We start from the raw sequence: 23,657 nt of genomic DNA, 5'->3' as shown, positions 1-23,657 counted from the left end.
TGATTTATCTGGCCGAAATTCGAGTGTATCAGCCATTCGTCAACCGCGTTTACCTGGCCGCATAACTGTTTTTTCTCAGATCCTCAGTGGCATACAAAAAAGCGATAAGTTGCTTCGCTGCGTTATTACTATAGCACAATAGAACGGCAACATAGCGAGAGAGCGGGCGATGAGCGATGCAACGTTGCCACGCCGCACGCTCGGCTGACTCGTCACGTGACGTCACGTCTCAAGATGGCCGCCACACCGGTCGCGTCCCCCGGTCCCCGCCTTCTGCCCCGGCGTACCCCGTTCCCGTCTTCCAGCCAGTTCCGTTCGTGGTTCTTAGTAATAATAAGTAGAATGCAGCCGTCCGAAAGGAAACCGACCGAGAATAGATTGAAATTTAATGCGTCGAGCTCCTCCAGTATAATACGCGTTAACACTAATTGTTATTCTACAACAGCAGCTGTTTACTTTCGTTGAATATAGACTTACTTAGCGGAATCGAAGGCCCGACGGAATGCGGCTCTAGAGCGTGATTCACCTTACTGCGGTTCGCAGCTACCCATTTACTGATGTAATCTTGGAGAAAATTTCTCCCTCACCTTGTTCCTTCAGTACAGAACTGGTTGCATTACTTGTTAAGTTGTTATACTCCGGTTATCAGTTGGGGAATGTAATAACTAGTGATTCAACTCTACATTCCTTTATTTATTCGTTCCATCATTATACACCCAACCAAATTCATTTTGGAATAGGATGTTGTAGTTAGCTTTACAACTCTGCACTGCAATGCAGACAAATCTTAGGATCCAAGAATTGTGACTGATCTGATTCGTATTCTCATAATTTGACTTCCTTGCTCTGTACAAATAATAAAGTACAAGTTGGCGTTAAAACAAAGCTTTTCGAGCTTTTATGGATAAAAGATGAATTTCCAACCTGTTCATTGTTTTTTTACGCAGCGCAGTCAACCTTTTGTTTTCAAATTTGCAGCGCTCTTATTTTCATTCTACTCGACTACAAATGTGTCTTGAATGTCTTGATCGTACCTTATCGTACGGGTTATCTATTGAATCGCAGATGGTCGGCATATTATACTAAATAATTACTGTCATAACAAACTGCATAATTATTGCATGCGTTGCATCTGGCTCGGCAGTGATCGCAGTGTAGTGCATCCAACGGTCTCATTATCGTACGATAAGGTTGTTGTGTTGTGTTGTGTGGGGTCGGGTCGAGCGCTGCGGGCTGCGGCGGGCTGCGTGGCGGGCACATCCGCGTCGCGGCTAACGGCTCGTCCTCGCCGCGTCGTCGTGCTGCGCGCGCTGACGTCACCGCTCGATAATGGCCGCCCGGCCCCGCGCCCCGCCAGCCGCCCCCCACGCTCCCGCGCGACGCCGCGACCCCGGCTCAGTCTCTCTTCGACCCGCTCACGGATCGAGTGCCTTTCCTGCGCTGACACACCCGACACCCGGCATCCGCGGAAACTAATGTGAATTATATGTGTCCGTGTAACATGGTGACAGTGTTTTTTATTATCGGTTCAATAAATCTGTGACAATTTACAAGAGAAACGAAGAAAACCGATCTCTCGCGCTCCGCTCGACACCCGGCGGCGAGATGTCGGTTATGCAGAAAAGGCAGCACTGCTACTTGTGCGACTTGCCCCGCATGCCGTGGGCAATGTTGCACGAGTTTTCGGAGGCGGTCTGCCGAGGGTGCGTCAACTACGAGGGCGCAGACAGGATCGAGGTGGTCCTGGAGTCGACGCGGCAGTTGAAGCGCGCCCATGGCTTCCAGGAGGGTCGCGGCCCGACACATGCCAAGGGTGCCCATCGGGCACCTCTGGAGGCCCACCAAAATGGAGCCGAGACGGCAGCTAGAGGACAACCAGCGCCGCCAGCTCACCATGCGCCCACGACTGCATTTACCCTACACCATCCACGTCCGACGGCTAGCGCTGGTCTTCTGGCGGAATATGGTGGTCGCCGTGAGGAGCTAGAAGGTCGACGGCTAGCGCACTTGCCGGCACACCACTTGCCGACGCACGGTGGCGCACGGCTAGCGCCTGGCCTTACGTTGAAGCGACAGTTGGACGACGACGACCACCAGAACCACCACGAGCCCGCCAAGCGACTGCTCGAGGAGCATGCTCGGCCGCCGCTAACTCGTGGCGATTCCTTGCCTGCGGTCTCTCTCGCAGCTCCGTTTGCCCCGGATCGCGTTTTCAAACAAGAAAAACATCCTCACCGCACTCCGTCTTTTGATGCTTCATCATTCAAATCAAACGGTAAGTCACATTTATCATTTATAGAAAATACCCAGTTACTTTATTGGTTAAAGCAGATTTCGAAACTCAGTTTAAAGTAGTACAGTACAGTATATGTATAACGAAAGTGAAACTAATATTTAAACTGAACACTAACAGCTCTTACTCATCGTCGCCAAATCGTTAACCGAGTCATTAACGAACCTCATGACACACGTCACATCATTTTATTATTCAAGCCAATTTGTTATGTAAAGAAAGACTCGCTCCAACATAACAACCTATTTTAAACAACCTTAAATAGGCATTATAAGCTTCAATGAAATTCTCTACTTATTTTCCTTCCTTGTTGTTTATCCCCAGTTCCATCGTGGCCATCGTGGGTTGCTTTGGTTTGTTGAGTCCTTCCTTATGGTAACAATACAATTAAAGCCTGAATTGGTTGCAAGAAATACCAGACAGCACTACCCAGAATATCAACATTCAAAATTCTTCATTTAACCTGACGACTGTCGTCAGATAAACATTAAAATTATGTCGAAAATCGAAACAGTAAAATCATAGTGCACAATTGGACCAACAACCTTTAGAATCAGGAGTTATTATTGCAGTCAGCTTTTCTGTCAATTAAGAAACTGCTGTATTTTATTACTTATATAAGTATTAGCTCCATTTTAGACCAAAATACGTGAGGATCTTCTAGCCTTTATATTGGTATACTTCTTTGACCGGAGTTGTGATGAGACGTTACATTAATTATTACTTGTATCCTCCTTCAAAAGTTTCAATAAAAGTTTTTCTGTTTTCGATTTTTCAGCTCCTGCTGCCAATTGCTACTGTAGAAATACTAGAAATTTGAAATATGTGGTTTCTGTTATTTCTATTATAACATCATCGGTTTTTGCGTTCGCCAATGTGCTGAAATAATCTATCGTTAAATCGAAGACTTTGGAGCAAACGTTCAACTCCCTTGGAATGTATACTTACACGAAGAAAATACCAACAATCCTTTTAAATTGGTTTTTTGGAGGTATTTATTATAAAAATTGGGAACTTTTTTCATCAATCATCATTTTGCTTAGGTAGTAGTATCATTTTACAAGGGAAACCATCAACTCAATAATAATGCTTGTTTCCCAAGGGATAAGCATGGATTTCCACTTGCTTGATACTCTTCTGATAGAAGGAGTGAATAACTATGTATATCAATTTCATTTCTATAGGTATTAACCGCCATAGTTAGCCATAGCCATAATTATTGTCATTTGCACGATGGGGACTATTTAGGGACATTTGTTGAATGAGTCTTCGAAAAAATCGTCAGAGCTATATATACAAAATAGTTATCATGTGGTTTATTTTCGGTCATACCCAATCATTTGATATAAAAAACCAAAAGATGAGTTTCTAGCTCTTGTTTATTGCAATAGAATTTACTACCGTATCTGCTATACGTTACGGAATGGAATAAACTCAATTAATCTGCACCGTTTTAAACGAGAGTGTGCGAAGTAACTTGTGTATGATGTAACTCAACGCATTCTGTTGTTTACTAATAACAATGTAGGTTATTATTATAAAAATAGAGAAGTCACGCGTAGAGCGATAACACGAACGATATCGATTGAACGTGCGCGGGCGGCGGACAGTTTGCGCAAGCTGCGGACTCGTATCTAGGTAGGTGCATAAACTCAGTCCATAAATACGAAACCAGTCCCACTGGTTGAGCGTTCTCGAAAGCGAGCCCGCGCCCTGGCCTCTCGCACACCACGCTACGTACCAACACCAACACCCACGTAATGTAAACGGCGCCGTGAATGCATGCACAGCGGCGTGGCAACGTCGCGTGACGACATTTTCGCTCGCGTACGTATGTAGGTAGGCCGTCGGGCGAAAAAATATAGCGCCTGCCTACGCTTGGCACCCGCTCGACCACATTCCGTGGAGCTAGTGCGCGCCGCCGGCCAAAAAGGTCACACGGTGACGTCACTCCGCCATATGGGCCGGGCCTTCACCGCGCCACATATCAGTCTCTTCAGTCTCACGCACTTTTCGCGACTCAGTAAATCAAATTATGTTTTGTAATCGGGTAATCCGCTCTGATGATGAGCTTCAACCAATAACGATATTAAATGTCGTGATATATTTTAGCTCTATCGTGTTCTTGAACTTGAAACGTTCGAGGCGCATTGTACGCGATGATTGTGTATTTTTATATCGGTCACGTAGTCCAAGCTCTGTTACAGCAACAACTATTGTTATATGTCAAAATGATACCATGTTTCCGATAGCCATGTTCGCATTGAGCATGGATAAACGCCGCGTACAGCGCACACATGTGGGCCTCATATCGCGACTTCTGGCAACGTCGCGTCCGCGACACTGCGCCGTGTTCCACTATCAGCGTCCAATATTATGTACTTACCTACCCGCCTACAGGCGCAGTTGGCCCGCCAGCGCCGCTTCCCAGTGACACATCGCGACGTAACAGTATTAACATACAATACTATTTATAAGACATTATATTCGTATGTTTACTATACGCCGGTCGATGTGTCATCCGACGTTGGATGTGGGATTCGGACAAAGCGCACCAGCATCTAACCTCAATTGTTACAAGTTCCTCCAACAATTCTGGAGTCATTGAGCGCACTTTACGGTTCATGGCCGCGCGACGATCTAGTTGCTTTATATTTAGTCGCCATGATATCAACTATCCTTAACATCCATCCTTAAACATTTTACACTAGTTATACGTATAATAGAGCTTAGTAAAATTTACTTAATTTATAACTGCCGAGCTTCAAAACCGGTTTGACATTCTGAATAATCAGGAACTGGCTTTCGAAATCTGTTTTAAATTACTGTAGCTATTGTGTCGCATTTATGTATTTTAACATGTCTCATACTAATGTTGTCGGATATGCAGGGTACGGAAACAGCGCGCCACTCACGAACGGGTCAGCGGGTTCTCCTCTCGGGCGCGCCGCCGGATCCCCGCCCGTGACGGGCGCCGGCGCCGGGCCCTCGCCCATGGCCGCGCTCATGTCCGTGGCCGACACGCTGCCCCCGGGCTCCCCGCGCTCCGCCGGCGGCTCGCCCCCGCAGCCTCCACCACAGCGTTCCGCCAGCCGCTCCAGCCAACACTCACCCAACTCATCAGGTACGACAAAAAACATGTCAACCTTTCGATCCCCAGCTGTGGTACCTACACATAAAAACTTTTTTGAGATAGGTACCATTAATTTTATTGAGATTTGCTCCAAACGATTGAAGAATAAGTGTATTCGGCACGTGCGTTTCGTTTTAGAAGCTTTCTAATATGAACAGCGTTTAATTGACTGTATAATCGTATGTCGGGTCGGACACGGGCGGGCGTCCGACGCCCGACGACCGCTTGCGCCCCGACCGTCCCGCAGTCTGCTGACTATTCAATCGTAGCCCCATTACTAGTAGATAATGTATTAAAGTACCGGTAGTTAAACATTTTCCTCCGGTCCGGCAGGCTCGAACGGCGGGCGGCGGTCGTCGGGCTCGCGGCACGTGTCCTCGACGACGTCGGTGTCGTCGACGGAGGCGGGCGAGGGTGCGGACGCGGCGGCTCCCGCGCCTGCCCCGCTGCTCAAGTGCACGCTCTGCCAGGAGCGCCTCGAGGACACACACTTCGTGCAGTGCCCCAGCCAGCCGCACCACAAGTTCTGCTTCCCTTGCTCCCGGGACTCCATCAAGCGACAGCAAGGATCTGAGGTGAGTTACCCTCGAATAACGCAACTTTTAGTCCCGTGTTATTTATGATTTATAAATGGGAACCTTTTCTGTAACGCTGTATCGTTGTTTCCAGGTATACTGTCCAAGTGGAGAAAAGTGCCCATTGGCAAACTCGACAGTTCCGTGGGCGTTCATGCAGGGCGAGATAGCGACGATCCTCGGCGAGGAGTTTAAGCCGAAGAAAGAGAGGGAGACCTAGGGCCGCGTAGCGGGGCCCCGACTCTACCTCTTGTCCCTCCCGCTGTAATAGCGGGGGCGCTCCGCGGCACGCGGCCGGCCTGCCGGCTCCGCGGAGAGTGGCTAGGCCACACCCGACGATACCACTGTTGTACATAACATTGTAAATAGTCAATTTTGTAATTTAGTTCGCTCACCGCGAGCTGTCGAAGCCTGGAAGCTCGACTCGGCGGCGAAGATGTGGGCCGTATTCAGTGTATTGGATCCGTATTCTCTTTATTTATTTATTAAGAGTTTGTACGACTCGAAGGAGCTTTGGTAGATTTTAAAATAATTTTTAATTCTACGAGTTGATGGTGCAATATTCTGAATATAGTACATATCCGTTTGAAGGATTTTTCGAGGAAGTTTAGTCTCCGGGGCGACTCGGGCGCACGTTCGCGCCGGCCCCGCGGGACCGGAGGTTTCTGCCGCTCCGAGCAGGATTTCTTCGGATGCCATTTTCTTAGTTACCTTTAGGTCCGGAACCATAGTGAACTTGGCATTTATTAATGTGATGATTCTTATTATACTGTACGAGTATTATGCGATACACGATCATGACATATTGTATGTAGTCGAGAGAGATTGTAGAGGTAGTCCGAGAGACGGAAGTCCGCTCGCCCTGTCCCCAGTCCTCACTCTGTACAGTAAGCCCCTAGCTCCCTGTAAATTTGTATTTACCGCATGCGAATATGCGATATAGCCTTCTTTTATCTTTGAGGCGATTTATTCAGAGTGGCTCGAGTTCCGTTACTGTCTTGCATTCGATGACAAAATTCGGTCTGATAATGGATTTACAGTTTGTTTGCGCGACACGGTCGCAGCATTCTTTTCGATTGGATGATCTTTCAAAATTGTAGTTTTGGACGTTCTGGCTCCTCGGAGCTTTTGTGTTTGAGTTGATTAATTTGTAAGGATAAGTTACTCGTTCGGGGTGAGCCGGCGCGGCGTGCGTGTCGTGCACATGTGGCGGCGCGCGCGCCGCACTGGCGCAGTATTACGGGATCGCTTGGCAACGTTGGGAGCGTACCTAGTCATTTTGTGAAATGTCAAATTGTCAGAACCGCGAACACGCGGCCGTTATAGGAACTCTTAAAACTCGCTGCTATAATTGTATAAAGTGAAGTAATTATCATTGTATGTCATAATGTTAAACAGTTCGTAGTGTATGTCAATTTCGAAGGCTATCAGACGACAGCCGATTAATATACAATCTTACGCATTTTAATTGTTCGAATAGGTTCTAGCGATTTAATCGAGACTTGGTTTAGAGAAGTAACGCCGTAAAGGACCTACTACCTACAATTTGATGCCGATGCCGAGGCTAAAATTTTATGCAGCGTTATTTTTTTAAGCGAAGGACAGAACCTCTTTAAGCTGCATTCGTCTTGGTACATTTCAATTAAATTGATATGTCATTTATTTATTTTAGTCATACTTGTGTACATATACGTACGTTGTATATACTTTATACGTGTAAATATAATGTAGATAGACGGAATAGCCGCGAAGGATCTTGAAGGCTTTCCATCCAGTATTACTAGGGACTGTCAGCCTTTTAGATGTTTAATTTTTCTTTAAAGGTTACTTTGTAACGGGACGCTCGCGTCCGGAGCAGACTGAAATCTTTTATTAATCGATCATTTGTTAACAGCTTGTGTATTGTGAAGCTTAATTTTCGGACCGCATTATCGTACGGGTACTGCACCCATTTATATTACCGCATATTTATATTTTCAATGACGTGGTTTGACAACGTGTGCTTGGTATTTAACGTTTTACTTTTACTGATTGTGATAGTATTTTAATATGGCTTGGCGTTGTCAAACGACCTTATTTACTGCTTAACGTCGTGTATCTGATAGATTCGAAATTGGTAATAATCTAGTATTATCAGTGGAAAATGCCCGCACGGGCTCAGCGTTTGATTAGTTGTCGCCAGAAGGCAAGTTATTGTAAGCACGAGTGTGCTTCTGTCGTCCATTGGTGTACTAAATGGATGCCCATCTTCCCAAAGAACGCCTTTCTCACTATTATTATTCATTGTTTAAGTCATACTGTCTTCCCGTTAAGTGATTTATTATAATTAGCAATGTAAACTGTCATCTTGATTTGTATTCGTTTATAAATAGTTTAACTTATCAATAATCTTTATCTAATTATAAATTTCTGAGACTATTGGCGTTTCTGTGGGAGTGTTTCTAGGTGTTTTATTGTTAGTCTTAAAGTAAGTTTCTTTTGCTACCTTGTGAAACGCTCATTTAGTACACTGGTGGGTCATAGTCCGCCTGTACCCATAGGCTTGTTCGTAGATGTCGCTCTGACACGGGAATATAATTTTCGAGACTCGTCTCTTTCTTACTGTAAGCAAGTGAATGCTTCGATTAAGATGTTAATATACATGTTGGTGAAATACAATTGATGTGATTTTGTATTTTGTACTTTCATTTGCAACTACCTTTGATCCTCATCCATTTTCAACGTTCCTATAGGTACAAGAAAAACACACTTTTTCACACTATGTGCCAACAGTGTTGTAGCTTTTGCTGTATGCTTTTCAATGGTCTGAGTTTTACCCACTGATGCTTGAGAAGATGGAGCTATGAATGACACTATATTTTATTTTTTAATATTTGGTTTTGTATACGTCAGAATTTTCTGCATCTAATTCTGTCACCTATAAGAGAATTTTAGGTAATAGCGATAATATAACGATTTAAACGGAAAGAATATGAGTTTGCATAATGATAGCGTAGCGCGATACCATTTTAGGATATAAAATTGCATTGATAGGAGTGAATCTAAGGAGGATGGTGCCAAAGAGTTTGTAATAGGTAGCGGTATACATATTAGCTATTGTAAACACTAAATTAGCAAAAGTCACACACATACAGTCATAATCATGATATTCAAAAACACTCTCTTCTTAAAATGTAACACGAGGTTTTTTTAATTCCATTCTATGAGGCTTCCCATTGATGGAAGCAGCAAGTAGGTATATCTAGACTCTAGAGAGATATTTAATTAAATATTTTTTGGAATATGAAATCTTACAAAGATAACTGTTTTGAATGATTCACGATGAGTGGTGCTACTATTTTCCGAAAATCGGTTTTTCCTAGTTGCGATTTCTGCCATTCGCAAATTTTAGGGGTGTGTGAACGCATTTATTACATTAAATAATACAAATAATATACGGTGGAAAGAAGAGAAATCTAATCTTCAAGGATGGGTATTCCACAGCCGTCCTCAGATCCAAATCTTTCTATACTTCTTCTCGTTCCTCTAATTCTTAGAGAGACCGCTCTGATGATTGATATTTGTATTTTGACTTTGATCCAGTTGATTATTTGCGAGTATGGTTTGGACCATTTTTCACGGAGCTTAAGGGATGTTCTTTTTATGAAGGATTCATATTCCGTTCCGACAGCGCCATCACAGGAGACCACAAGGGGAGTGAATGAGGCTCTAAGATCTTCTGCAGCCAGGTCGTATTTGCGATGTTTTTCGCGAGCGTGTATTTGGGCAATCGTGGGCCATATGAGTAGACCATACGAGGCTGCGTCGGCATTTACAATGCGAACGTCGAAGAACGCCTTTCTCGCTGGCTCCCACACGCTTTCCAGTAGTAAGTCGCTTATTAGCCCTGGTTTATCTAAGGTTGCGGCTCGCATTATTGGCTCAGTAGTAGCCGAACCCCATGCTGGTTCAGCCCAATTTTTGATATCGTCTCTGTGTTGGTCGTGGCCTCTTCTTGCAATTAAGTGCATGGTTTAGGTTGAAATTATTTTCGCCACAGCCAATGGTTTGAAAACGTATCAGGAAAATAAGCTATTGAAATATAATTATAATAGGAAAATATGCGAATTGGTTAAAATGCTTCAGGGAAAGGAAGCTATTCAGAAAGAATAAAATGGTAAATTTTGCGAAAGGAAATATTGCTTCCAGTAAAATTCGATTTTCGGGAAATAATCGCTACTCTCACTTCTAAACCTTCCTCAAGAATCACTCTAATGAGAGGAAAGGTGAAACCCGCATGAAAATCCGTTCAGTCGTTTTTGAGTTTATCGCAATAACACAGCCGCGGCGGGGGACTTTGTTTTATATGCTGTAGTGATCAACTTTTAGGTAGACGGTGCGAGAGCTGGCTTGCTAGTTTTGTTATATTGCGGTATTTGAACAATCTGTTCAATTACTAGTATTATTACGCGAGTAGTCTGCAATACCTATAACTATATATGTAATTAGTTGTAAGCAAGATCTCTGAATAAACGTTTTATTAATTAATTAATTAATTTTTTTATTAACTTATGTGACTTCTCACACCGCCTTTACATCCGTACCTAATCACAGTTCCATAAAACAAAATAGGTATCAAATTATAAATTTCACCTCACGACTAGCCATGCCGAAAAGAAAGACAGTACGGCTACCATCGGTTTGTCACTGACATAAACGCCGTCCAGAACATAATTTACTTTCTATACATCTCGCTCGTACTCGCATATTAGTGCAAACGAGATGTATAGAAAGTAAATTACGTTCTCGATAGCGTAAATGTCAGTTTTGACCGTGTCAGTGACTCATGGTACGGGCTCGGTAACTAACATAAGGAGTTAGCGTATAAACTTATAAATCTTATAATGTAGTAAGTAAAATACTCGAATACAAAGAATACGCACACGCTGTGTGGCTCAGTCAAATTAGTCAGGGCTTGACAATAAAAAATAAGTTTTTGGCAAAAAATTAATTTTTGGTACACGCTTTTATCGCTGACTGTACTTTTCTTATGACAGACAACTAATACTCATCGAGACAATTCTAAAAACCCCTAACACAATTAGGTTGCGTCGTTTCATCACAGAGTTCCTATGGCCACCTCCTTTCTCCATCATCAGATCAGCTCGATATTAGTACCATAATATTGCATTGTCACCCGACTTACATGTGCATGCAAAATTTCAGCTCAATCGGAAACCGGGAAGTGGATCAAATTTAACTTGCAAGATTCCATTACAATTTAGTTACATACAGGTCGAGTTCCTATGGCCACCTCCTGTCTCCATCATCAGATCAGCTCGATGGTACCATAATATTGCATTGTCATCCGACTTACATGTGTATGCAAAATTTCAGCTCAATCGGAAACCGGGAAGTGGATCAAATTTAACTTGCAAGATTCCATTACATGTTAGTTACATACAGGGGCCCATTTCTCGAACGATATTAGACTAATATTATTAGTCCACGAACTGTCAAATCGTATGGATTGTCATGACAACACACTAATAATATTAGACTAATATAGTTCGAGAAATGGCCCCTGGTCGACCTAATAAAAGCGTGTTAAAAACAAAACAAAAGTGCGCTCTTGCTTCATATACCTACTTGTTTTCACTCAAGTCACTTACCAACAAAATTAATGAGTATTTTCTTTCAAACTTAACCGTTTTGGTTTACTTACATAATACATAAATATTATGTAGGATAGGACATTTTTACACAAATTGACTAAGCCCCACGGTAAGCTCAAGAAAGCTTGTGTTGTGGGTACTCAGACAACTATATATATATAATATACAAATACTTAAATACATAGAAAACAACCATGACTCAGGAACAAATAAATATCTGTGTTCATCACACAAATAAATGCCCTTACCGGGATTCGAACCCAGGACCGCGGCTCCACAGGCAGGGTCACTACCCGCTAGGCCAGACCGGTCGTCGTACTGTTTGCTCTTGATTCTATTATCTATGGTCGTTCTTGAAGCACATGTTCATGGCTGTGGTGTTTGTTTCAGAGCGGAGCGGCGAGAGGATGCCGGAGCCCCTGTGCCTGACCAACAGATGAGGCCCGGACCGCGGTACCCCGTCGATCGATATTTGGTAAGTGTTCAAAGAAAGGAACTACTACATATTTAGTAATTTACAGTATTTACACTACAACACTTAGTACCCTGGCCGGTGGCCCGTTTCAAAACGTTGACAAATGTCGTCTGACGTTCAAAATTCACCGTACAATACAATGCTGGTCCACCAAGTAAAACTTGACCCTAAATAAATACCTTTGTTACAGCTTGGCAAATAAGAGTAGAAATTAACTTTTCAATTTCTACAACACTTTTCAATTTCTACTCTTTTTTGCCAAGCTGTACATACTAAGAAAATGTACTTATATACCGGAAAGTGTCAGAATCAGGTGTCAATTGTGAAGTTTGTCAAATAGGCCCTTGCTGTTTTGTTGACTTGCATACACAGGTCCTAATTGGAAAATAGCTGTCTGTCACAACCCTTCATATACCAACTTATCGCCTTAGTTGCGAATAGATTGAGTTTGGTTAATATATAATAAAATACTACACATTTTTTCACGGTGTACCAAGAATAAATATAGTTTAAGTACAGTTCCATTCACAAAACAATTTATAGGTCATTTATTGATTTCAGGTTGAGCGCAGCAAGATTGAAATGGTAAACATCATAGACGACGATATATGGAAGCCGGAGCCGGCCCTCCGGCCCGAAGAGGAAATCATACTCAGAAAGTTGCATGAAATGCTGCAATCGACTGCAGACGACCTGAAGCTGCTATCCGGAGAACTGGCGCAGCGCGAGCCAGGGATGCGCGACCGTCCGCGGGCACACCCCGTGCCGCTCGACGACGAATACAACGAAAAGATCCACATCGAACAAGTCGTTAATGCCAAATTTCACGGGTACAATATTATCGATAATCGCCCTAAACCGAAACTAACAGAAAACATTAACAAAAATGATAAAAATGCTCTAAACAATAACATTCTACAAAATGCGCCTATAAATAAGCCTATAAGAACTAAACAGCTTACTAAATCACGCACTAGAATAGTCCAAATTGATGCCACAGACAGTACAAAGCAAGAAAAAGGAGATGTTATCAAAAAACCTCATAAAGAAACTGTAACGTACAATGAATTTACTTTTCAATACCCGACGACTAAAGAGAAGAGTTTTGTTAAGGGTCTTCAAGTACAAACCATGCCTAGCATTAACATTAGAGGAGAATTGAAGGAGCAAAAAGTCTTACAATTAGATATAGAACCAGAACTTGATAAAATTGAAAGTAATTCAGGACCTAAACCTAATGTTGGTGTAATTTCTGTGAATCATGGTATTACTTCCATAAAAGCTCCAGCAATAAAAAACCCACAAACATTTGTATCCTCTCATTTACCAGCTACAATACATAAAAAACCAACAAGAAAAGTCACAAAAATTGTTACTTGCGAAAGTAGTACTTCAACTAACAATGGTAGTTCTGGTTCCCAATTAAATTTAAACCTCCGCACAGCAAAAACTACTAGAGCTTTTTCTACAACTTCATTGCGTTCAGATCGAAATAAGAAAGGAAGTACAACAACAAAAGCTGAAACACAAAAACGAGCGCATCTCAATTTGGATGAATGGAAGAAAAAACTAAATTCCGTCTATGAACAACCGTCAAGTTCCAAGAAAAATAAATTGCCGCCGAAATCGAAGGGAACCGGCAAGAACATGTCACCTAAAAAATCTACTGTACAGCCATCAAATCTTTCAAAGCCACAACCAAAATTATTGAACAACGCTCAGTACATTCCGTATTCACAATTGACTTTAGGGGGTGTTAATGTTAGCGTTATTGAAAGAGAAATATCTAATATACCGAATAAAAGTAATATACCACTTAGCTCTATTCTAGACAAAATAATAAGTAGTCAAGAAAATTCTCGCAATAATAGCCCAAGGAAAAATGATAAAGGAGACAGTTCCAAAATATTGACAACCTCAGATGAAAACTTGCTACAAGAAGTAATAGATATTGAAAAAACTGTCAATAAAACTTTATCGAAAAATACTGAGATAAGAGTCAAAGACAATAAGTCTCCAAAGGTATCTAGTGATAGTACCAACGAAGACACAAATGAACCTGATAGTTACGCAGACGACTTTGAGGACGAGAAATCAGAGCAATCAGATAAAAATAGTCGTGACAGTCAATTAAGTTCAGGTAATAAATCTTCCGATAAAGCCAATACCAGTGGAATGACTGATAACGGTGCTGCCGCAGATGAAAAGGTGGAAGGTCCAAAAAGTAAAACAAGTATTCATAATGCGACGTATTCGAAAACTCCCAAACTATCATTGAAAAAACGCGTAGATATTTTCGAGTTTGTACACAATATTGACACTGAAGATACTGCAACACAAAGCCAAACCACTAAAAAGATATCTTTGAAAGAGACCCAAACTTCACCTAGAAATGACAGTCCAAATATACCAGTACAACCTATTCACAACGATTTGTGGCCTTCTATGGATCCCAGCAAGGAAATCGAGAAAATGTTTAAATTGGAAAAGGAACTAATAAAAAAGCTAATCATCGACGAGTACGGCGATTTACTACAGAGCTCCATAGATAAACCTTCCACTTCTAAAGCCAATCAAGATTCGTTAACCGCTAGTCTAAACGTAAATGCGGCGCAGAAGGTGACGCAGACTTCACCAAAACATGCGAAAAGTGTGATGACGTCCCCCACACGAACCAAGACGAGAACCACTTCTCCTTTTCTCTTATCGTTACCCGTCGATCACCAAACAAGTCCTATTATATCTGTCACAAACGAGAAGAATGTTAAAGTCGAATTAGAACAGGACCCCGAAGACCTCGGGATATCCATTAATCTGTCTTCCCCACGATTCAGCCTTCGCTTACCAAACACATCAGTCGAAGTTCTTTCCAATTTGGAAATCTGCAGTCGCTCGGCTTGCAGCGCCGAAAGAAATCGAGAAAGAAGCACTAGGATATCTAAAACTGTAAAGCAAAACATAACAAGCTCAACCTCAATAGATGCTGACAACTCTTCCTCGGAAATTAGTAGTTTAGGAGAAGTAAGGTTGAAGCTTAAAAAGAAACTTAGAAGAAAGGTTTCTTCATCAGAGTCTAGTAGTTCTTTGTCGTCCATTTTAAGTGTAGATATTAATTCTCTTGGTATACTACCTTTGAGAAGTGAAGGAGAGCTTAGTTCAATTCATAGATCTAAAAGTAGAAGCGGTAACTTACCTAGTAAAAGTGAAGGCGAAATAAGCTTTGGTAAAAGGTGAATCATGACTTGTTGTATCTGATCTGATTTTCGTTGCGTCTGTAGCGCGGCCATATAACTCAGAAAACTCAAGTATATGTGTTGAATCATTCTTAAAATGGACGCGCGTCCACAAGTATTTTCAATTCGGATCCAAATTGTATAATAAATATCATACTAAATAGTTGGGTCCGGACTGCAAACTCTATCTAAATAGAGGCCTATTGACAAGTTTAATATGAGTGGAAAACATCGATGGAGCGGTGTGCATTTTATAGTCCTTAAAATAACAAGGCCTAGTTAGAAAGAAAGAACTGGCAACCAAATTGAGCCGGATTGATTGAATTAAGTACTCTGTCTTTCTTTCTGACAAGGTTTGTTACAAACATCGTAGTACCTAATTGCTCTTTCACTAAATTATTGTACTAACATAAGAACATCTTGTAATACCATGGTTGCAATAAAGAATTATGATTATAGGTACCGAAAGAGACGGAGATAGATTTTAGCTTCACTTTTTATATGTCGGTTCAAGGTTGCATGTTTCAGGCTTTATTATTCTGATACTTAGTAGACCTTTAATCAAATTTTTTTTAGAGTACCTAGGTAAACAAACATTTCGGTTATCAAAAGTCCCTTATATTTTTCTAGTTCTGTTTGAACAGTCGTGGACAATGCAACAATCTATAATTCAATAATTACGAATAAGCCCTTAGTGCCTTATCCATAGAAAAAATGTTAAATAATTGAAGTATGTTTTCACCTTAAGTACAAATTAATTATTATTATTTCTATATTCGCTTGTTTTGTCGTGGAACGATATTTGCATTGCGTTGTAATTGTTGTAATACAATAGGGTATTTGACTGTATTTAAAATAAATTATTTTACACAATGCATTTTATGTCATGCATTGTGTAAAATTGATAGAAGATTGATAGAGACACGTAGACAGCAGTTAGACAATTTTAAAACCCGTATCAAACTACAAAGAGTATGTAAATTGATTGTGACGTCACATGCTAGTGTTTCATAGAAATTTTATAGTAGCAAAATCGTTTTAACAGTTCGTAAAAGAAACTGATTTGACTACTAGTCAAATACCCTATTGGCTATGCTAATATTGGGTACGCTGCCATATGGAAATGGTAATTGATAAATATCTTTAATGATAATGATATACATACGAATTTAAACTGGTGTTGTACATATTCATTTGTAAATATATTTTTTTAAGTTGTCTGCTTAGTATGCTTTTGATCAAATGAAGTAGAAATAAAATTTTATTCAATTCTCCGGTTATCACAATATTTTGTGATATTATTTTTTATATCTATGTAATAAGTATCTAGTTTAGTACTAGTTATTGTTTTTATGTAATATTAAGGATTGCCATTTAGTTAATAATTAAGTTGCAAAATATTTTACATTATAATTGGATTAAACAAATTTAATGTTGCTGAAAATAAGAACGCCTTTTATTTAATTAATCTAAAAATGAAGCCATACAGCGCCATCTACATCAAGCTGGCCATACACACTAGGGTACGCCTGCGCAGTTTTACCTGTACAGTTCAACTGCGCAGGTAAAAAGGAGCGTGTGTGGCATTCGACTGTGCAGTTTTCTACGACTGCACAGTTGACCTGCGCGAATATGAAAATAGATATTTTTTACCTGTGTGCTCTTGAACTGTACAGTTAAAACTGAGCGTGTGTGGCGTTCGCCTGCGCAGGCCTCAGTTGATCGCAGTCTCGTAAGCGGAATGAAACGCTAGTTGAGTTAAATTAACTTTATAAATCAGAGGGCCTACCGCGAACCACGTTCGTTGTGTTGCCTCTCTGGCGCACTTGTGAATTCGTACTTAAGTGTGACAGGGTGGTAACACGTCGAACGTGGTTCGCGGTAGGCCCTCAGAGCCCTGCCTAATTCCCCTGATGATAAAACATGTTTTTTATTCTTGTATTATTTTTTTAGACTTGAAGTATAATACATGGTGATTTGGTACCATATGTCTGACCATACTCTGAGGTGTGGATAATGTAGGCCATACTCATATTGAACAACTTTTATTATGGGACCAACCCCGAAGTCGTTATTTTTTGTCTTTCTTGCGCTTTATAATTAAAAACAATAACGTTAATATAGTGCTGCGTCAACATGAAGCACAGCTGACGACGGTGCCATGGCTACACAACTGAGAGTTTGTGCAGGTTTACCGCTGCTGTGTGTGTGCTCCACCCAGCTAGGGTTTACCTGTGCAGTTTAACTGTACAGGTAAAACTGTGCAGGCATACCCTAGTGTGTATGGCCAGCTTCAGAGGGTCTATCGCCAACATCGAAAAACTTTATTTGCCTCGCTATCAATATGCAAGAGCGATAAAGAGGCAGATAATGATTTTTCAATGATGGCGGTAGGCCCCTCTGAATAGCTAGTAGCTAATAGCTATTAGCTACCAATACAAAACATTAACCGTCACTGGTTTGTTTTGTTATTAGAGCTTTTGGCCATAAAGTGTCATTCTATGGAACTTGGAACTTGCTAACTAAGTATGTAAAGAAACCGCCATATTAAAATTGTCTCTGAATGTCAATTTACTAGTGACTTTTGTTTACATAGTTAGCAAGTTCCATAGAATGACGCTTTAGTATACAATACAAACTTAGATCTGCGGACCAGAGATTTCATGAGTTACCTATTATCCAGAATCAAAAAGAGTAAACTGACAAATGTGGGTAAGTAATAGGAATAAATGATCACGCTCCATGTTGCGGAATTTCACGGGAACTATTTCTTTCATAGTATACTGAGCTGTCACCCTACCCTATACATGAGAATAACAGCGCCCTCTTGACAATGATCATAATTATATTACCTACTGGTCAGGCTTTACTTATTTCATGAGATTATAGTAGTAATGAAATCAAAGTAAAATCGAATTATTCTTACGACTTAAAGTGATCCTGCTCTTTCTCATCAATATTTTCACAAAAATGAATGAACGAATGAAATTTTTATTTCAGGTAACTAGTGTGCACAATAAATGTACAATGTGTTTTTTTTTAAACTGCTGTCAGCAGTGCCGGATTAAGATATTTTGATGCCCTAAGCATTTCTAGATCATGGTGCCCCCTCTTCCTAGGGTCATCAAGATTACATTGCCGCATTACTTACTGCTGATAATGGAATTTTCAATCCGTCACATCATTTTATCACGAAAATTGACAGTGCTGCAGCAATAACGTTGCAACAGTAATGCTGCTGCAGTCACCATATAAATTTCAAGTTGGCTTGACCCTTAAAACCTTATTGACAACGCGAGCGTAGCGAGCGCGAAAATTTTTCATTACAAAAAACTCAATTCGTACATTTTTATTTTTAGGCCCAACCAGGCGCGGATCCAGGATTTCATACAGAGAATAAGGGATGGGACATTTTCTGTCAGCTTAGCTTTGCATAGGGCTTGATATTTAAGGGTCTCAGCGAGGTTGTTTTCATGCAGAGATGCAAGAAAGCAGATCTTGGAATTAAGCAATGGCGAAGTGTGGACGAGGCCGAAGGCCTAGCTCCGCATAAGGCTGGACGTCCGGAGCGTCCGATCGCGGTGCGTTATCTTAGATACAACCAATAAGTTATAGACGTTCTTACGTGCTTTTTTACTCTTAAGACCCTTTGTTATTAGGTGGGTACTTGTACATGTATTTAGTTACACAAACGGGTCTACCGCGATATAATTTAATTGTTTTTACCTTTAATTCCGATGTTTCAGCTGAGTTGCACCAGCTGTGATCACGGACAGACTGACGTCCCAACAAATGTCAACGGAGATATTAATAAAACACTACTAAACTACCCGAAATTAGTTAATAAAAATGTTCGGGGTAGACCCGTTTGTGTAATTAAATATGTGTACAAAACGCGAGAGTTTAAAGTGTTATACTTGTACATGTACAAAAAGTTTCATGTACAAGTACATACTCCACTACGACTGACTGTAATGCTAATGCAGCCTGTGCGTTTTTTTGCCTACGTTTTTGGTGCCCCCTAGACGTGGTGCCCTAAGCACGTGCTTGTTTTGCTTATTGGTTAATTCGGCACTGGCTGTCAGTGTGTCAGTCTACTATTTTCTGAAGGTGTAGGTATAATGTATAATGATCCAAATAAATGAATAGATCAGCTTACCATTGCCGCTGCCGACTGCACAGTCCTCTGCTAGATTTTTGTTTCACACTGTGGTCCAGAACACTTACATTATCTTAGGTTAAATAAAATTATGTATTTAATTAGAAACTGGGCTATAACCGTGAAAATCGAAGTTCGCAAATTGCGGGCATCTTTCACTGTCACTCTAATTACGCCTTCATTGGAGTAAAAGAGAAGGATCCCCGCAATTTGCGAATTTCAGTTGTTGCACTTTTCGCGGTACGGTAGTTTCGCCAGTTTTCGAAAGAAGACAGCAACATGACAGCCTTAATTTTTCACTCATTGGAGCTGCCAGTATCCGAGTTAAACTATTTGTTCAATACTAATCAACGTGTCAATCGGATTCATAGTTGCAAATAATAGTTTAATGACAATAAATATTTTTTTTACTCAACAAAACATGCAGAAATTAAACATACGCGTGCAATGAAAAGTTCTAGATGCATGAAGTTAGCAAGTGAATGTCATTGTGTCGAAGTTATGGCGTTCGTGAGTAACCAATCACAGCGCAGTAAGCTTCTTAGAACGAGTATGGTGGCGCCATCTGTTCAATTAGAGCGCAGTATTTGACAGCTCGCAATTCACTTTAGAAATGCGGTGTCTTTGAATAAGGCCGACAGATGGCATTATTATACAAATTTATTAAAGTTTAGTTAGAACGACTTAGAAAAGTAAAAATAAGAGGTACCTAAATTAACGAATAAAGATGAATAAACCATTAACAAGAAGATATTCTACACGCGGAGGATTAGAAATCTAGCTTGTCAGTTGAGTATCTACATATTTTTTTTATTCGTAGGTTTTATAGGTAGTAGGTAGGTACCTATATGTAATAGGATTTTTGCAACCTTGTCTAACTAGTAACTAAATTAACGAAACAAAGACAGGACATAAGTTTTAAATAAAATGAAGCACATAGGTACAATTTTTATTTGATAGATAAAACTTATAAAATAATTTTACATAGTAACAAATGCATGCAGTTACAATGACTAATAAGTAGAAAACTCACAAATCGATTAAATGAAAAAAGCGTAGGTACTTAAGTTAGTTCTAGTACTTAGCTACATTAAACATACTTAAAACCTACTAAACAATCCTCAAATTTACCCATAATACCTATAAAAAATAAGTGTGTCGTGGCAATGTTGTGGCCTACGCTTGCAAATGTTGATGACCGTTTTTCTCAGCAGATGCACGGGCATGGCCGATGCGATGCGACATAGTCCATGCCAACAGCACGGACACTATCTGAAACGTAAAAAATACCATAATTCGTAAAGTGGGAGCGTACTCGAGATAGACCAAGCTAAGTTGGCACATCACGTTTAAAATTACACTTGTACAGTTTGGGCTATCAAAATCACTAACTATCGTTGTGGTTCGTCTAAACTCTTAAGCTTTCTCTATTAGATGTATGATGTATGGTACATTGGTACAGTTCATTTTTAATCAGCGCAATGACACAGCACAATAATATGCAGTATGCAAAGTTTTGGCGACTGTAAGTAGGTACCACAGACAAGACATCCTCTAGACTGAGCATAGTAACGCTACCCCCTCTGTCACAAATATACGGTAGTTTTACTCCATCTTCGAGTCAAAGTGTCAGAATCCCGTGCCGTGGTTGGTCCGTGTTTTTGAACGGACCAATCACGGCACGGGATTCGCTCACCTCGTCCCCCGCACCCCAGTATTTTTGGCAGCATCGGTTTCATGAAATAATTGCTCTAAACTCCGTCTAGAGGATTCCTAGTCTATGGTAGGTACATATTGAAAATTCTCTTTTGGAAATCAATAATATCATGATGAAACTTGGGTTGTCTCTAATAAATGTTACAAAAACCAGGTGACTCCCTTAAAAATCAGAATAAAAACATAACATAAACTTATAAAAGTGTCAGGGGGTTCGTTGGAACTGCAAGGATATATATGTATATGTCGCCATGTCGCGATAAATGCTACACTTATACCTACATAAGTCTTACAATAATTATAACCCTGCCCAATTCGGTAGTCTACAAATGTCTCCTATACCATAGAGAAATAAAGACAAGCGTGCTCACTCCATACATCAGTTCAGACTTGAAATTAATAAATTTCAGTGTCTACATCTAGCGTCGAGTAGCGGAACTACTCTACTACTGCGGAGCTACTCGATGCTAGATGCTAATAGTTTTTTGTTGCTAAAACTGATGTATGGAGTGAGCACTCTATGTATTTTTTTCTCTATGCCTATACATACGAGTATACATCATTCACACATCACTTGGAGTTTCTATGGCAGTTTGTTTCACTAGTGAATCACAATTGGACACAAATCTTAAAGTGGGGCATTCATAAGTCGCAGATTAATTCCTCACCGATACGACGATAATGAAGATCATCGTTACAAAATATGCCCACAACAACACGTCTACGCCACGCTGAATGGGTGCGTTGCTCAACACCACCAAGTGAACTATCTCAGCCGCCGTCAGCATTGCCATCCCCGATGCGTACTGGAAACAAGGAATGTTAATATGATACATAATACAGACAGACAGACAGACGCGTCGGAGGACTTCGTTTTATAAAACACTAGTAGGTAACGTGTTAATCTTAAAATCGTCTCCTGTCTTCATGTGGACTACCGAACTGTACGTAACTGGTCTTTAACAGAGTAAACAAAATTGGCAACTAGAAATTACTCACCGAGTCCAATTTTTTCTTGTGCTGTGTGATAGCACCATTGTACCCAACCACAGAGAGACAGATAATTGCGGCACCTATAGCTATGCAATATGCAAACCCTTCGGCCATGCCCACGACCACTGCGCTTCCAACGCCGAAGGCGAAGAGGAAGAGGCCAAACCCAAACTGAAATTAAAGTAAAACAAGGTGAAAAAAATCCAAAGCTCCCATGAAATGTTCTCAGTATTTTTTTCTGTACGTTTATTGCCAACCTTACAGTTAATTTCGATTTCTATGACGACTATGACACTTGAAATAGACTCCAATGTGTGACGTAAATGTTAAACGAAACAGTCGTTAACAAATAAAACATACTTTAATATGTATAGGTAAATCCCTAATCTGAACAGGAACATTCTAAGTGGAAACATGCATGAGAACTTTCTTATGAGAATTTCCAGAAATTATGATAATTTTCTGCAACTTACTCATTGCTAATTCTAACTAACTTGTACCTAATACTTATAATATAATAACTTATACCTAGTAAGTAATTAAGTATGTTTCTATATTATTTTTCGCCTCATTTTAGTTTCTATAGGTTAGGTAATAATTATTTACCCAGATCCCATGTCAAGATCCTAGGTTGCTTTTTATGTAAAAAATTCCACTCACCCCATTAAAAGAGTTGGAAATCAGAAACAGTGTTATGACATGACTTTTGGCGTCCAAGCTCATCTTGAATTTATTTTCACGCGCGTTCACTTTAACACTGGCCAACTGAACTGACCCAACTATCCTGAAGCATTCAAGCTTGAAGCAAAACAACTTGATTTGACATTTGACATTCCTTGCAGTGCATCTCACCAGTACTTCTAGGCCAGTGAATACGAGTGATGTCTGATGTCAAATCGATATCAGATTGAGAGCATTTTTATAAGTTCGAATGCCGCACCCGTGTAACTTGAGCTTAAAAAAACCGGCCAAGTGCGAGTCGGACTTGCGCACGGAGGGTTCCGCACCATCAACAAAAAATAGAGCAAAACAAGCAACAAACGGTCACCCATCCAAGTACTGACCCCGCCCGACGTTGCTTAACTTCGGTCAAAAATCACGTTTGTTGTATGGGAGCCCCACTTAAATCTTTGTTTTATTCTGTTTTTAGTATTTGTTGTTATAGCGGCAACAGAAATACATCATCTGTGAAAATTTCAACTGACTAGCTATCACGGTTCGTGAGATACAGCCTGGTGACAGACGGACGGACGGACGGACGGACGGACGGACAGCGGAGTCTTAGTAATAGGGTCCCGTTTTTACCCTTTGGGTACGGAACCCTAAAAACGATATTCATAATCGGTGTGCCCACGCGAACTCCCATATTTGAATTTTCTGCATCTCCGTCTCTATCGGTGCTACGATATTAGAGTGACAGAGATGA

General features: G+C 40.7%; 4 protein-coding genes across 4 annotated transcripts in view; 2 read left to right on the top strand and 2 right to left on the bottom strand.

The window, feature by feature from the left end:
- The window catches only part of LOC134653543 (uncharacterized), a 159,410-nt gene extending 143,983 nt beyond the window's left edge, over positions 1–15,427 (top strand). The window contains exons 4-5 of the mRNA XM_063508923.1: positions 12,046–12,130; positions 12,692–15,427. Coding sequence (XP_063364993.1) covers positions 12,046–12,130; positions 12,692–15,364 — 2,758 coding nt within the window. The 3' untranslated portion in view covers positions 15,365–15,427. The remainder of the gene's footprint in view (positions 1–12,045; positions 12,131–12,691) is intronic.
- Positions 1–23,657, bottom strand: part of LOC134653594 (large ribosomal subunit protein uL14m) — a 313,686-nt gene that overhangs the window by 136,909 nt on the left and 153,120 nt on the right. The gene's annotated exons all lie outside the window — the stretch shown is intronic.
- Positions 1,282–8,675, top strand: LOC134653571 (interferon regulatory factor 2-binding protein-like A). The gene is made up of 4 exons (XM_063508961.1): positions 1,282–2,275; positions 5,184–5,417; positions 5,760–6,001; positions 6,096–8,675. The coding sequence occupies exons 1-4, from the start codon at positions 1,606–1,608 to the stop codon at positions 6,219–6,221; spliced, it is 1,272 nt and encodes a 423-aa protein (XP_063365031.1). The 5' UTR covers positions 1,282–1,605; the 3' UTR covers positions 6,222–8,675.
- Positions 20,699–22,979, bottom strand: LOC134653727 (uncharacterized). The gene is made up of 4 exons (XM_063509122.1): positions 22,892–22,979; positions 22,238–22,402; positions 21,907–22,044; positions 20,699–20,794 (listed from the first exon to the last, which is right to left on the bottom strand). The coding sequence occupies exons 1-4, from the start codon at positions 22,952–22,954 to the stop codon at positions 20,699–20,701; spliced, it is 462 nt and encodes a 153-aa protein (XP_063365192.1). The 5' UTR covers positions 22,955–22,979.

Source organism: Cydia amplana, chromosome 13, assembly GCF_948474715.1.
Source record: "Cydia amplana chromosome 13, ilCydAmpl1.1, whole genome shotgun sequence".
NCBI lineage: Eukaryota > Metazoa > Arthropoda > Insecta > Lepidoptera > Tortricidae > Cydia > Cydia amplana.
Note: the sequence above shows the minus strand (reverse complement) of the source record. Positions and strands in the feature narration are given on the sequence as shown.